The 13,412-nt window shown below is 39.0% G+C and overlaps 1 protein-coding gene across 3 annotated transcripts in view; it reads right to left on the reverse strand.

Moving 5' to 3' along the window:
* The window catches only part of CREBRF (CREB3 regulatory factor), a 75,364-nt gene that overhangs the window by 32,693 nt on the left and 29,259 nt on the right, over positions 1–13,412 (reverse strand). For all 3 annotated transcript variants that reach the window (XM_039460590.2, XM_074390414.1, XM_003936142.4), the window contains exon 4: positions 9,380–10,466. In XM_039460590.2, coding sequence (XP_039316524.1) covers positions 9,380–10,466 — 1,087 coding nt within the window. The remainder of the gene's footprint in view (positions 1–9,379; positions 10,467–13,412) is intronic.

Raw genomic sequence — 13,412 nt, forward strand, 5'->3', positions numbered from 1 at the left:
TAAAAATACTAAAATTAGCTGAGTATGGTGGTGGGTTCCTATAATCCCAGCTACTGAGGAGGCTGAGGCAGGAGAATCACTTGAACCCAGGAGGCAGAGGTTGCAGTGAGTCAAGATGGTGCCACTGCTCTCCAGCCTGAGTGACAGAGCAGCAAGACTTCCTCTCAAAAAAAAAAAAAAAACACAAACTTCACTAAGATACATTCTAATCAAAGTCTCAAAAGTCAAAGACAAAAAGGTACTTTTGAAAGCAGCAAGAGAAAAGCAACTTGTTATATACAACGGAACTCTCATAAGACTGTCAGTGGTTTTTCTTAGCAGAAACCTGGAAGGCTAGAAGAGAGTGAGATAACATATTCAAAGTGCTGAGAGAAAAAAAAACTACTGGGTTGGGCATGGTGGCACATGCAAGTAATGCCGGCACTTTGGAAGACCAAGGCAGGTAAAATGCTTGAGCCCAAGAGTGTAAGACCAGCCTTGGCAACATGGTAAAACCCCATCTCTATAAAAAAAACACAAAAATTAGCTGGGTGTGGTGGCATACACCTCAGCTACTTGGGAGACTGAGGCAGAAGGACTGCTTGAGCCCAGGAAGTTGAGAGTGCAATGAGCTGGGATCATGCCACTGCACACTAGTGTGGGCAACAGAGTAAGAAAAAAAACAAAACAAAACAAAACAAAACAAAAGCCTACCAAGAACACCATACCCAGCAAGCAAGCTGTACTTCACAAATGAAAAAAATAAATAAAAGCTTTCCTAAGTTGGGCATGATGATGCACATCAGTAGTTACAGCTACTCAAGATACTGAACTGGGAGGATCGCTTAAGCTCAGAATTAAAGACTAGCCTGAGTAACTAGTGAGACCCTATCTCTCAAGGGGAAAAAAAAAAAGACTTTCCCAGAAAACAAAAGCTGAGGGAGTTCATCACCAGCAGGACTGCTTTACAAGAAATGTTAATAGGAGTTCTTCAAGTTGAAATGAAAGGATGCTAACTAACAACATGAAAACACATAGGCCAGGCATAGTGGCTCAAGCCTGTAATCCCAGCACTTTGTGGGGCTGATGCAGGTGGATCACCTGAGGCCACGAGTTTGAGACTAGCCAGGCCAACATGGTGAAATCCCATCTTTACTAAAATTACAAAACTTAACCAGGCGTGGTGGTGGTCACCTGTAATCCCAGCTACTCAGGAGGCTGAGGCAGGAGAATCACTTGAACTCAGGAGGCAGAGCTGCAGTAAGCCAAGAGCATGCTACTGCACTCTAGCCTAGGAGACAGAGCGAGACTTCAACTCAAAAAAAAGAAGAAGAAGAAGAAGAAGAAAAGAAAGTATAAAATTCACTGTGTAAAAGTAACAACAGTCATGTTCAGAATGCTCTAATGCTGTAATAGTGGTATGCAAAACACTTTTAATGCTAGTATAAAAGTTAAAAGAAAAAGGCATTAAAAATAACTACATATGAAACAATTTGGGCTAGGCATGGTGGCTCACACTAGTAATCCCAGCACTTTGGGAGACCAAGGTGGGTGGATCACTTGAGGTCTGGAGATTGATACCAGCCTGGCCAACAACATGAAGCCCCGTCTCTACTAAAAAAAATAATATTAATACAAAAAATTAGCCAGGTGTGGTGGCAGGTGCCTATAATCCCAGCTACTTGGGAGGCTGAGGCAGGGGAATCATTTGAATTTGGGAGGAGGAGGCTGCAGTGAGCTGAGATTGTGCCACTGCACTCCAGCCTGGGTGACAGAGCGAGACTCTGCCTCAAAAAAAAAAAAAAAAAAAAAAAAGCTATATATAAAATAATATCTTAAGGGATAAACAATACGAAAAGATGTTAACTGTGGTATCAATAGTAGAGATTTATATGTAGCTGAAGTAAACTATTACCAGCTTTAAAAGGACTTATGTTTTATTTTATGTAAGACCCATGGTAACCACAAAGAAAAATCTGTAATAGATAACACAAAAGATAAAGAAAAAGAAATCAAAGCATACCACTATAAAAAACCAGCAAATCACAAAGGAAGAGAGCAAAAGAGGAAGTAATAAAAGAACTATAAAACAGTCAGAAAACATTAACAAAATGGCAACAGTAAATCCTTACCTATCAATACCCAACAAAAAAAACATAGAGTGGCTACATGAATTAAAAAAAAAAAAAAAAAAAAAACAAGAACCAACTATATGCTGCCTATAAGAAAAGCACTTTAGCTTTAAGGATGCATGTGGCCAGGCATAGTGGCTCACACCTGTAATCCCAGCACTTTGAGAGGCCAAGGCAGGCCGATCACTTGAGCCCAGGAGTTCAAGACCAGCCTAGGCAACATAGGGAGACCTCATCTCTACAAACAATACAAAAATTAGCGGGCATGGGGGTGCATGCCTGTAGTTCCAGCTACTCAGGAGGCTGAGGTTGGGAGGACCGCTTGAGTGTGGCAGATCAAGGCTGTAGTGAGCAGTGATTGCTCCACTGCACTCCAGCCTAGGCAACAGAGCAAGACCTTGCCTCAAAAAAAAAAAAAAAAAATAGATGCATGTAAGCTCTAAGTGAAGAAATTAAAAGAGATATTCCATGGAAATGGCAACCAAAAAGAGCTGGCTATAATTGTATCAGACAAAATAGACTTTAAATCAAAAACTGTCACAAGAGGTGGCACACACCTATAGTCCCAGCTACTCAGGAGGCTGAAGCAATAGTGCTGCCTGAGCCCAGGTAGTCGAGACTACAGTGAGCTGTGACAGCACTGGTGCAGCCCAGCAGCCTGGGTAACAGAGTCAGATTCTGTCTCAAAAAAAAAAACAGTAAAAACTGTCACAAGAGACAAAGGTCTTTATATAATAATAAAGGTGTTGATTCATCAAGAGATTTTATATATATAATAAATATATGTATTCCCATATCAAAGCACCTAAGTAAATGAAGCCAATATTAATAGAACTAAAGGAAGAAACAGACAGTAATATAATAGTAGGGGACTTCAACACTCCATTTGCAACAATGGATAGGCCATCAGAAAACCAATTAAGAAAACAATGGATCTGAATAACCCTTCAGACCAAATAGACCTAACAGACATATATAGAACATTCCATCTGACAGCAGCAGAATACACACTCTTTTCAAGCACAAACAGAACATTCTCCTGTTTAGATCATATGTTAGGCCACAAAACAAGTCTTAACAAATTTAAGAAGACTGAAATAATACCAAGTATGATATTTTGGCAATTATATAATTAGAAATCAGAAGAAAAATTGGAAAATTCACAAATATGTAGAAATTAAACAACACACTCCTGAACCACCAATGGGTAAAAGAAAAAATCAAAAGAGAAGACAAAAATATGTTGAGACAAACAAAAATGGAAACACAACGTATCAAAACTTATGGGATGCAACAAAAGCAAATTCAAGAGGGAATCTTATGGTAAATACCTACATCAAGAAAAAAAAAATCTCAAACAACCAAACTTTACACCTCAAGGAAGTAGAATATGAAGAACTAACCCAAAGTTAGCAGAAGGAAGAAAATAATAAAGATCCGAGCAAAAATAAATGAAATTGACACTAAAAAACAATAGAAAAGATCTATGAAGTTTTCTGTTGAAATAAAAACAAAATTCACAAACTTTTAGCTCAGGCGTCCCCAAACTACCGCCCACGGGCCACATGCAGCCCTCTGAGGCCATTTATCCGGCCCCCCGCCACACTTCAGGAAGGGGCACCTCTTTCATTGGAGGTCAGTGAGAGGAGCACAGTATGTGGCGGCCCTCCAACGGTCTGAGGGACAGTGAACTGGCCCCCTGTGTAAAGTTTGGAGACTTTTTACTTTTTACTAAACTAAAAAAAAGGAAGACTCAAATAAAATTATGAAGAGGAGAAATCAGATTTAATACCACAGAAATGTAAAGAATCATTAGAGACTACTATGAACAATTATACATCAACAAATTGAATAACATAGAAGAAATGGATAATTTCCTAGAAACATACCAAGACTGAATCATGAAAAAAATTGGAAAATCTTAACAAACAAATCACAAGTAAGAATACGGGATCAGTAATCAAAAACTCTTGGCTAGGCACAGTGCCTCATACCTGTAATCCCAGCACTTTGGGAGGCCAAGGCAGGCAGATTACCTGAGGTCACCAGTTCCATACTAACCTGGCCAACATGGAGAAACCCCATCTCTACTGAAAATAGAAAAAGTAGCTGGGCATGGTGGTGAGTACCTGTAGTCCCAACTGCTCAGGAGGCTGAGGCAGTGGAATCACTTAATCCGAGAGGCAAAGGCTGCAATGAGCCGAGATTGTGCCACTGCTCTCCAGCCTGGGTAAGAGTGAGACTCCATCTCAAAACAAACAAACAAACAAACTCAATGACATAAAGTCCAGGGCCTGTTGACTTCACTGGTAAATTCTACTAAATATTGAAGGAAGAATTAATACCAATCCTTCTCTAATACTTCCAAAGAAATGTAGAGAACACTTCCAAACTCATTTTATGAGGCCAGTATTACCAAGATACCAAAACCAGACAAGAACACACAAGGTAAGAAAATCACAGGCCAGTATCCCTGATAAACATGAATGCAAAAATCCTGAACAAAAAACTAGCAAGCCAAATTCCACAGCCCATTAAAAGGATGATATATCATGATCAAGCAGGATTTATCTCTGAGATGCAAGGATGATTCAATGTATGCAAATCAATCAATGACATACCACCATTAACAGACGGAAGGATAAAAACAATACGATCATCTCAATAGATACGGAAAGAACATGTGACAAAACTCAACATGCTTCAAGATCTGAAGTATTTGCTTAAAAAAAACTCAACGAGCTTTCATGATTAAAAAACACTTAACAAATTAGATATAAAAGGAATGTACCGCAACATAATAAAGGTCATACACAATGAACCCATAGCTAACATCCTACTCGGTGACGAAAACCTGAAAGCTTTTCCTCTAAGACTAGGAACAAGACAAGGATACCCATTCTCTCAACTACTATTCAATACACTGATAATACTGGAAGTCCTACCTAGAGAAATTATGCAAAATAGGAAAGGAAAGAAAAAGAAAGGGAAAGGAAAAGAGGAAAAAAGAAGGAGAGAGGAAGGAGAGGGAGGGAGGGAAAACAAAAAAAAAGAAGAAAGAAAGAAAGGCATCCAAATAGGAAAAGAAATTGTCTCTGTTTGTAGATGACATGATCTTGTATATAGAAAACTCTAAGGACTTTACCATAAAACTGTTAGAACTAATAAACTAATTAAGTAAAGCTGCAGGATATAAAATCATTATTCAAAAATCAGTTTATTTTTATATGCTAACAACTATAAAAAAAAGAAAAAACAATCCCATTTACAATAGTGTCACACCAAAAAAAAAAAAAAAAAAAAAAAAACACTTAGAAAAAAAAAACCTTTAACTAAGAAGGTGAAAGATCTATACACTGAAAACTATACAACATTGGTAAAAGAAACCAAAGACACAAATAAATAGAAAGATATCCTGTGTTTATGGATTGGAAGAATTAATACAGCTAAAATATCCATACTACCCAAAGCGAATTACAGATTCAACGCAATCCTTAAATCGAGGAAAAAATATCCTACAACTCATATGAAAGCACAAAAGATTCTGAATAGCCAAAGCTACCTATGGAGTAAGAAAAACAAAGCTGGACACATCATACTATCTGATTTCAAAATATATTACAAAGCTACAGTAATTATAACAGTATAGTACTGGCATAAAAACAGACATATATACCAATAAAACAACCCAGAAATAAATTCTCACATTATGTCCAATTAATTGATCCTTGGCAAAGGTGCCAGAAACAAACAATAAGTAAAGGATAGTCTCTTCAATAAATGGTAATGGGAAAACTGGATATCCAAAGGCAGAATAATGAAATTGAAGACCCTTATCTCATACCATATTAAAAAAAATCTACTCGAAATGTATTAAACACCTAAACATAAGAACTAAACAATAAAAATACTAGGAGAAAAACATGAAAAGAAATCTTGACACTGGTCTGGGCAATGATTTTTTAAAATACATAACTCCAAAAGCACTGGCAGCAAAAGCAAAAATAAACAAATGAGATTGCATCAGACTAAAAAGCTCCCACACAGCAAAAGAAACAATTAACAGAGTGAAGAGACTACCTATGAAATGAAAGAAAAGTATCTGCAAACCATACATATGACAAGGGGCTAATATCCAAAATATACAAGGAACACAAGCAATGTAATAGCAAGAAAACAACCTAATTAAAAAATGGGCAAAAGACGTGAATAAACATTTTTCGAAAGACATCTAAACAGCCAAGAAATATAAGAAAATATGCTCAATACCACTAATCTTCAGGGAAATACAAACGAAAGCCACAATTAAATATCACATCATACCTGTCGGCACAGCTATTATCAAAAAGATAAATGATAGCAAGTGTTGTTGAGGATGCAGAAAAAAGAGAACTCTTGTAAACTATTGGTAGGCATGTAAATTGGCACAGACATTATGGAAAAGAGTATGGAAGTTCCTCAAAAAATTAAAAATAGAACAATCATATGATCCAGCAATCCTACTTCTGGAGATATGGCCAAAAGAAATGAAGTCAGTATCTTGAAGACATATCTGCATTCCTATGTTCATTGCAACACTATTCGCAAAATCCAAGATAAGGAATCAACAAAGGGGCCAACGATGAACATATACATAAAGAAAATGTGAGTTACACGCACACACCCACACATACAGGAATATTATACCGTCATTTTAAAAAGAAAGGAAATCGCATCTTTGTGACACATGGATGAACCTGGAAGACATTACGCTAAATGAAATAAGCCAGGCAGAGAAAGACAAATACAGCATGATCTCATTTATATGCAAAATCTTAAAGAAAAAGTCAAACTCAGGATCAGAGATTAGAAAGTAGAATGGAGGTTGCCAGGGGGTTGGTGGGTGGGGGAAATGAGAAAATGTTGGCCAAAAGGTACAAGGTTTCAGTTATGCAGAATGAATAAGCTCTGGAGATCTAACATACGGCACTATGACTACAGACAATACTGAGCTGACTGCAGTGGCTCACGCCTGTAATCCCAGCAATTTGAGAGGCCAAGGTGGGTGGCTTGAGTTCACAAGTTCAAGACCAGCCTGGGCAACATGGCAAAACCCATCTCTACAAAAAATACAAAAACTAGGTGTGATGGTGCATGCCTGTGGTCCCAGCTACTTGGAAGGCTGTGGTGGGAGGGTGGCTTGAGCCAGGGAAGTAGAGGTTGCAGTGAGCTGACTGTGCCACCACACTCCAGCCTAGGCAATAGAGCCAGATCTTGTTTCAAAAAAAGAAAAGAAAAAATGTGTGTGTTGTGTACACAAAATTTGTTAAGAGAGTAGATCTTAAATGTTCTTACTACTCTACTATGTGAGGTAACGGGTATGTTAATTAGCCTGATTTTGGTAATCATTTCACAATGTATACATATATCAGAACATGCTGTGTAATTTGAACATATATGATTTTTATTTGCCAAACATACCTCAATAAAATTGAGGGGGGAAAGTCAAAGAAAAGCAAAACTACAATCCAAAGTCAGGCAGAGAACATAGTCCTTGCTGCCTTGGTGATGGTGGGATTTACTGTAGGTTTTACTGACTCCTTCTGATCTACATATTCCTTTAAACACCAGCTGCTAAAAGCATTTCCTTCCTCACATTTTCTATTTCCCTTAATTACCCTTCTCCTACTCCTAAATACAAAACTCAAAGCAACAGGACCGATCTGCCAAGACTTTAAGGACCACTCATGAACAGCACTATGATCTTCCACGTGCAGAGAGGTATATAAATTACCCCTACCTATAAAGACAAGTCTCCTTGAAACATCTCCAAGCAGATTTCATTCATTCGCCAAGGAAAAAATTTTCCCGTACAGTAAAAAAACAATTATTCTACCTAGACTACAGAGAACCATGAAGAAGGCACAAATCCTTTTCTTCCATATTCAAGTACCTTTTGCCTACTTGAAACTTCATCCAAATCAAAAAATTTGTTTGTATCAGGTGGATAAATCTAAGCATTTATGCAATAGAAAGATTTTACCACAGGAAAAAGTCTTTCAGCAATAATAGAGTTTCACTGGTTACAATATAGGTACTATGCCTTAAATGTCTCTCAGAAAATTAAATGTCTATGTTTATACTGCCTGAAATTCCAGCAATCATCATTTTAACAAAAAGGCCCTCTTTGATATTTTAGTTTCTTTTTTTATAACAATAACTTAGTTTTCACGCAGAGTTAGTATCAATACTATTTTTGAAGAAAATAACTTTCATATAAATTTGAAATCTTTACTTCTTTGTGTATTTTCAACCATGTGCCACTTGGCAATATCATTTTCATAAATAAACTGCACAAGCCAACAGTGCCAAAAGCCCAAGCATGAAAATGCTGAAGTGAACCAGTTCCCCCACACATTTCATTTTCTTTGTCCCTTTTATTTATATGCACTGTATATAAATAAAGCTGAGTCTCCTTTATGCTCACCAAATGACAGCATGTATTTTACTTAAATAGGAAAATATGATATAAATTAAAATGTAGCAGACACAAAGAAACCTCTTTTACATTATTCATAAAAGATTTTGTTGGCTATTGGCATGAGTAATATAAACCATCATCACTTGGTTCAACATTCTGTATACTCCTAACTTACCTCAACTATAATAGAGAGACATATGCATAAACGGAATATTTTTTAAACCAATAAATTCTTGGCATCTTTGCACAAATGCTCAAAAGAGTGACAAAACAGGTCACTTAACATAAAATACATTAAGTCTTCAACTGGGCATAGTGGCTCATGCCTGTAATCCCAACACTTTGGGAGGCCAAGGCAGGAAGATCACCTGAGGCCAGGAGTTCGAGACCAGCCTGGGCAACAATGACAAGCTCCCATCTCTATTTTAATTTTTAAAATAACAAATAAAAAAATAATAAATAAGCCTCAAGGAATCAGCTTATGAACCCTTACGTGAGCAAAAGTCATCATTTTAGAGCTATTTGAATAGAGAAACCAATCACATAACCAAGCCAAGATTTAAGTCATTTAATTCCCAAACTAAGAGAAATCATCTAAACAAAACTTTTTTTTTTTTTTTTTTTTTTTTTTAAGACGGTTTCACTGTGTTAGCCAGGATGGTCTCGATCTCCTGACCTTGTGATCTGCCCACCTCAGCCTCCCAAAGTGCTGGGATTATAGGCATCAGCTACCAGGCCCGGCAAAACCCTTCTATTTCAAAATAGTAATAGAAAGGTCTGTCTGGTAAGCTTGCAAGCATTGTAATACCTGGTTCAGAGAAAGTATCACTAATATCATCATCCTTGTCATCTTCATAATCCTCCTCTTCTTCCTCCTCCTCCTCATTTTCAGACAGTTCATGCTCACTGCCAAATCCTTCATCATGGTCCTCATCATCAATATCTTCCTCATCCTCCTCATCTTCTTCAGGACTGCATTTGGTTGGCTGTTCACCCAAGTTGTCAGAGACAAAAAGAGAATAATTGTGCTCTTCTTTCTTCTGGGATGAATCTGAGACTGATGTACTGGCAGAAAGGCTGCTACTCTCTCCTGCTGTGATTGACCCAGGACCTTCCTGAGGCAGGGGAGTGAGTAATAGTTCCTGGGTTTCTTTAAAAGGCAAAGCGGGAGTGGCATGACCTTGAAGAGGCTCCATCCCTTTTTTCTCTTGTCTCTTTGCCACTGCACCACAGTAGCAGGTGTTCTCCTTTGCTGCATCTTTGTGAACCTGGCTCAACAAGGGTCGGCTCTGCTGCACTGGATTGATCTTTACCTTTGCCTTTTTTACATAGTCTTTACATTCAACATGAAAGTTCACCTTTTCATTATGATACACGTTGGTCTTCACCATGATTTGTGTGCTTGAAGTGGGTTTACTTGCTTTCTGGACACAGTCTGACAAAGGGACCTCAGCCTGCAGAGTCTTAGAAGAACACACAGGAGCAGCTGCTCTGCTTGTGATCTTTTTACCAGGAAATGAAGAGGGTAAGGGATTTTGTTTGACACTAAAAAGTGAATCGGGATAATAAAGGGAATCAGAAACAGACTGTGAGTCCTCACTATTAAGTTGAGCTAAAGTTGGAGTTTTACTTATAACCTCTTCATCTTGGTAAGGACTAGAAAAGTCATCAAGACCCAAGTAATCCACTTCTTTTGTTCCCCAGATGTCACAGTTGGTTAGTTTGGTATACTTTGTTAAGTCTTCACAGTATGTATCCCACTGTTCCCAGTTTGAGGTTAAAGCACCCTCATTATCCAGGACATCCGTGAAAGACTCCAGATTTTCAATGTCTTTGCAGTCCTCCAAAGAAAGAAAGTTATCTCTAGGATTCTGTTGGTAGTTCATCTCTCTATCCTGAAAAAGGTTTTAAAAAAGAAATTGCACATCATATTTTAAGAAGGAAATATGCACCTCCAGATATCAAACTGATAAATCAACACTTGACTTTTGGTCTGTTTTAACATAAAGGCTACTGACATGACACTTTATCATCATTTCCTTGGGCAAGAAAAAGAAGAGTAAAAATAAAGCAAACGAAAAACAGTTAAAAATTAAATTTAAGCCGGGAGCGGTGGCTCAAGCCTATAATCCCAGCACATTGGGAGGCCGAGACGGGTGGATCACGAGGTCAAGAGATCGAGACCGTCCTGGTCAACACGGTGAAACCCCGTCTCTACTGAAAATACAAAAAATTAGCTGGGCATGGTGACACGTGCCTGTAATCCCAGCTACTCAGGAGGCTGAGGCAGGAGAATTGCCTGAACCCAGGGGGGCGGAAGTTGCGGTGAGCCGAGATCGCGCCATTGGACTCCAGCCTGGGTAACAAGAGCGAAACTCTGTCTCAAAAAAAAAAAAAAAATTTAATTTAAAAAAGAGGGAAAGTGTGTCCCTTGAGAGGCTCAGGTATGATCCAAATATCAAGAGCTCTTGAGTTTTACCATAAACATTCTTCCTAAAAAAAGTTTACATTTCTTGATATTAGGAGGATTTTGGAATCTCCTTAGTGGTGGGGGGTTGTGGGGAGCTTGAATTAAACAGCAAACAATGTAATATGTGAGAGAGAAGAATTTAAAATAGTAATAAAAATGAAAAATAAACAAGCAAATAATGAAGACAACTTCATTATAGAAGAAGAAGTCTTAAGTGAGAACTTAATACAGAAGCAAAGAGCAATCTAAAGAGAGTTGGAATTCAGCCACAGAATGGTAAGATCTTTTCAAAACCTTATAACAACACTTGGGCAGGCAGAGTAAAATACTCTTCATGAATATTAGGGATATAATTTTGTTTTTATATTTTTAGTACAGATGAGTTTTCACCATGTTGGCCAGGTTGGTCTCAAACTCATGACCTCAAGTGATCCGCCCACCTTGGCTACCCAAAGTCCTGAGATTATAGGCGTGTGCCATTGGAGATGTCAATTTCAAATACCAGTTAAGACTCTGAAGCCACTGAAATGAATGCAGCTTAGCTCTTAATGTACAAACAAAAAAGACTGCCGTGTGTGTGTGTGTGTGTGTGTGTGTGTGTGTGTGTGTGTGTTTTGAGATGAAGTCTTGCTCTGTTGCCCAGGCAGGAATGCAGTGGCACGATCTTGGCTCACCGCAACCTCTGCCTCCCGCTTCAAGCGATTCTCCTGCCTCAGCCTCCCAAGTAGCTGAGACTACAGGCACGTACCACCATGCCTGGCTAATTTTTTTTTGTATTTTTAGTAGAGATGGGGTTTCACCATGTTAGCCAGGATGGTATCAAATCTCCTGACCTCGTGATCCAACCACCTCAGCCTCACAAAGTGATGGGATTACAGGTATGAGCCACTACACCCAGTCATTTTTATTTTTAAAAGAGCAAGTTACAGAAAACTGTTATCTATATTATCCAATTAAAAAGTATATACAGGGCCGGCGTGGTGACTCACGCCTATAATCCCAGCACTTTGGGAGTCTGAGGCAGGTGGATCACAAGGTCAAGAGATCGAGACCATCCTGGTCAACATGGTGAAACCCCATCTCTACTAAAAATACACAAATTAGTTGGACATGGTGGCGCACACCTGTAGTCCCAGCTACTCGGGAGGCTGAGGCAGAAGAATTGCTTGAACCCAGGAGGTGGAGGTTGCGGTGAGCCAAGATTGTGTCACTGCATTCCAGTGTGGGTAACAAGAGCGAAATTCCATCACCAAAAAAAAAAAAAAAAAAAAAAAAAAAAGTATATACAGGCCGGTCATGGTGACTTACGCCTGTAATCCCACCACTTTGGGAGGCCGAGGCTGGTGGATCATCAGAGGTCGGGAGTTCGAGACAAGCCTGACCAACATGGAGAAACCATGTCTACTAAAAATACAAAATTAGCCAGGTGTGGTGGCGCATCCCTGCAATCCCAGCTACTTAGAAGGCTGAATGAAGCAGGAGAATCACTTGAACCCAGGAGGCAGAGGTTGCAGTGAGCCGAGATTGTGCCATTGCATTGCAGCCAGGGCAACAAGAGTAAAACTGTCTCAAACAAAAAAAAGTGTATGCCAAAAAAAAAAGTATATATATATACGTTTAGTTATATTTTGATCAAAGGTTTGGAGGGTGGAGCTACAGGAAGAAAATGAGGAAATTTTCAGTCTTCCAGAGTTTTTTTTGTTTTGTTTTGTTTTCAAGACGGAGTCTCAATTTGTTGCCCAGGCTGGAGTGCAATGGTGGAATCTCAACTCACTGCAACCTCCAACTCCCGGGTTCAAGATATTTCCTGCCTCAGCCTCTGAGTAACTAGGACGACAGGCGCCTACCACCACACCGAGCTACTTTTTGTATTTTTAGTAGAGACGGGGCTTTACCACATTGGGCAGGATGATCTCAATCTCTTGACCTCGTGATCCACTCGCTCCGGCCTCCCAAAGTGCTGGGATTACAGTCATGGGTCACCACACTTGGCCCCAATTCAATAATTTTTAGATTTATGCATTTGAGCATTCAGTTTTCCAGTTTTTATATATTTCTGTGTTGCTTCAATTTTATGTAATTAAAACAGTTCTAAAATGTTTTTCTTATGAATTTTAAGTGTCTATTTCCCTCAAAAATAAATGTAAGTTGGCCGGGCGCGGTGGCTCAAGCCTGTAATCCCAGCACTTTGGGAGGCCGAGGCGGGTGGATCACGAGGTCGAGAGATCGAGACCATCCTGGTCAACATAGTGAAACCCCGTCTCTACTAAAAATACAAAAAACTAGCTGGGCATGGTGGCGCGTGCCTGTAATCCCAGCTACTTAGGAGGCTGAGGCAGGAGAACTGCCTGAGCCCAGGAGGCGGAGGTTG

The sequence above is a fragment of the Saimiri boliviensis genome, chromosome 20 (genome assembly GCF_048565385.1).
Source record: "Saimiri boliviensis isolate mSaiBol1 chromosome 20, mSaiBol1.pri, whole genome shotgun sequence".
NCBI classification, from domain to species: Eukaryota; Metazoa; Chordata; class Mammalia; order Primates; family Cebidae; genus Saimiri; species Saimiri boliviensis.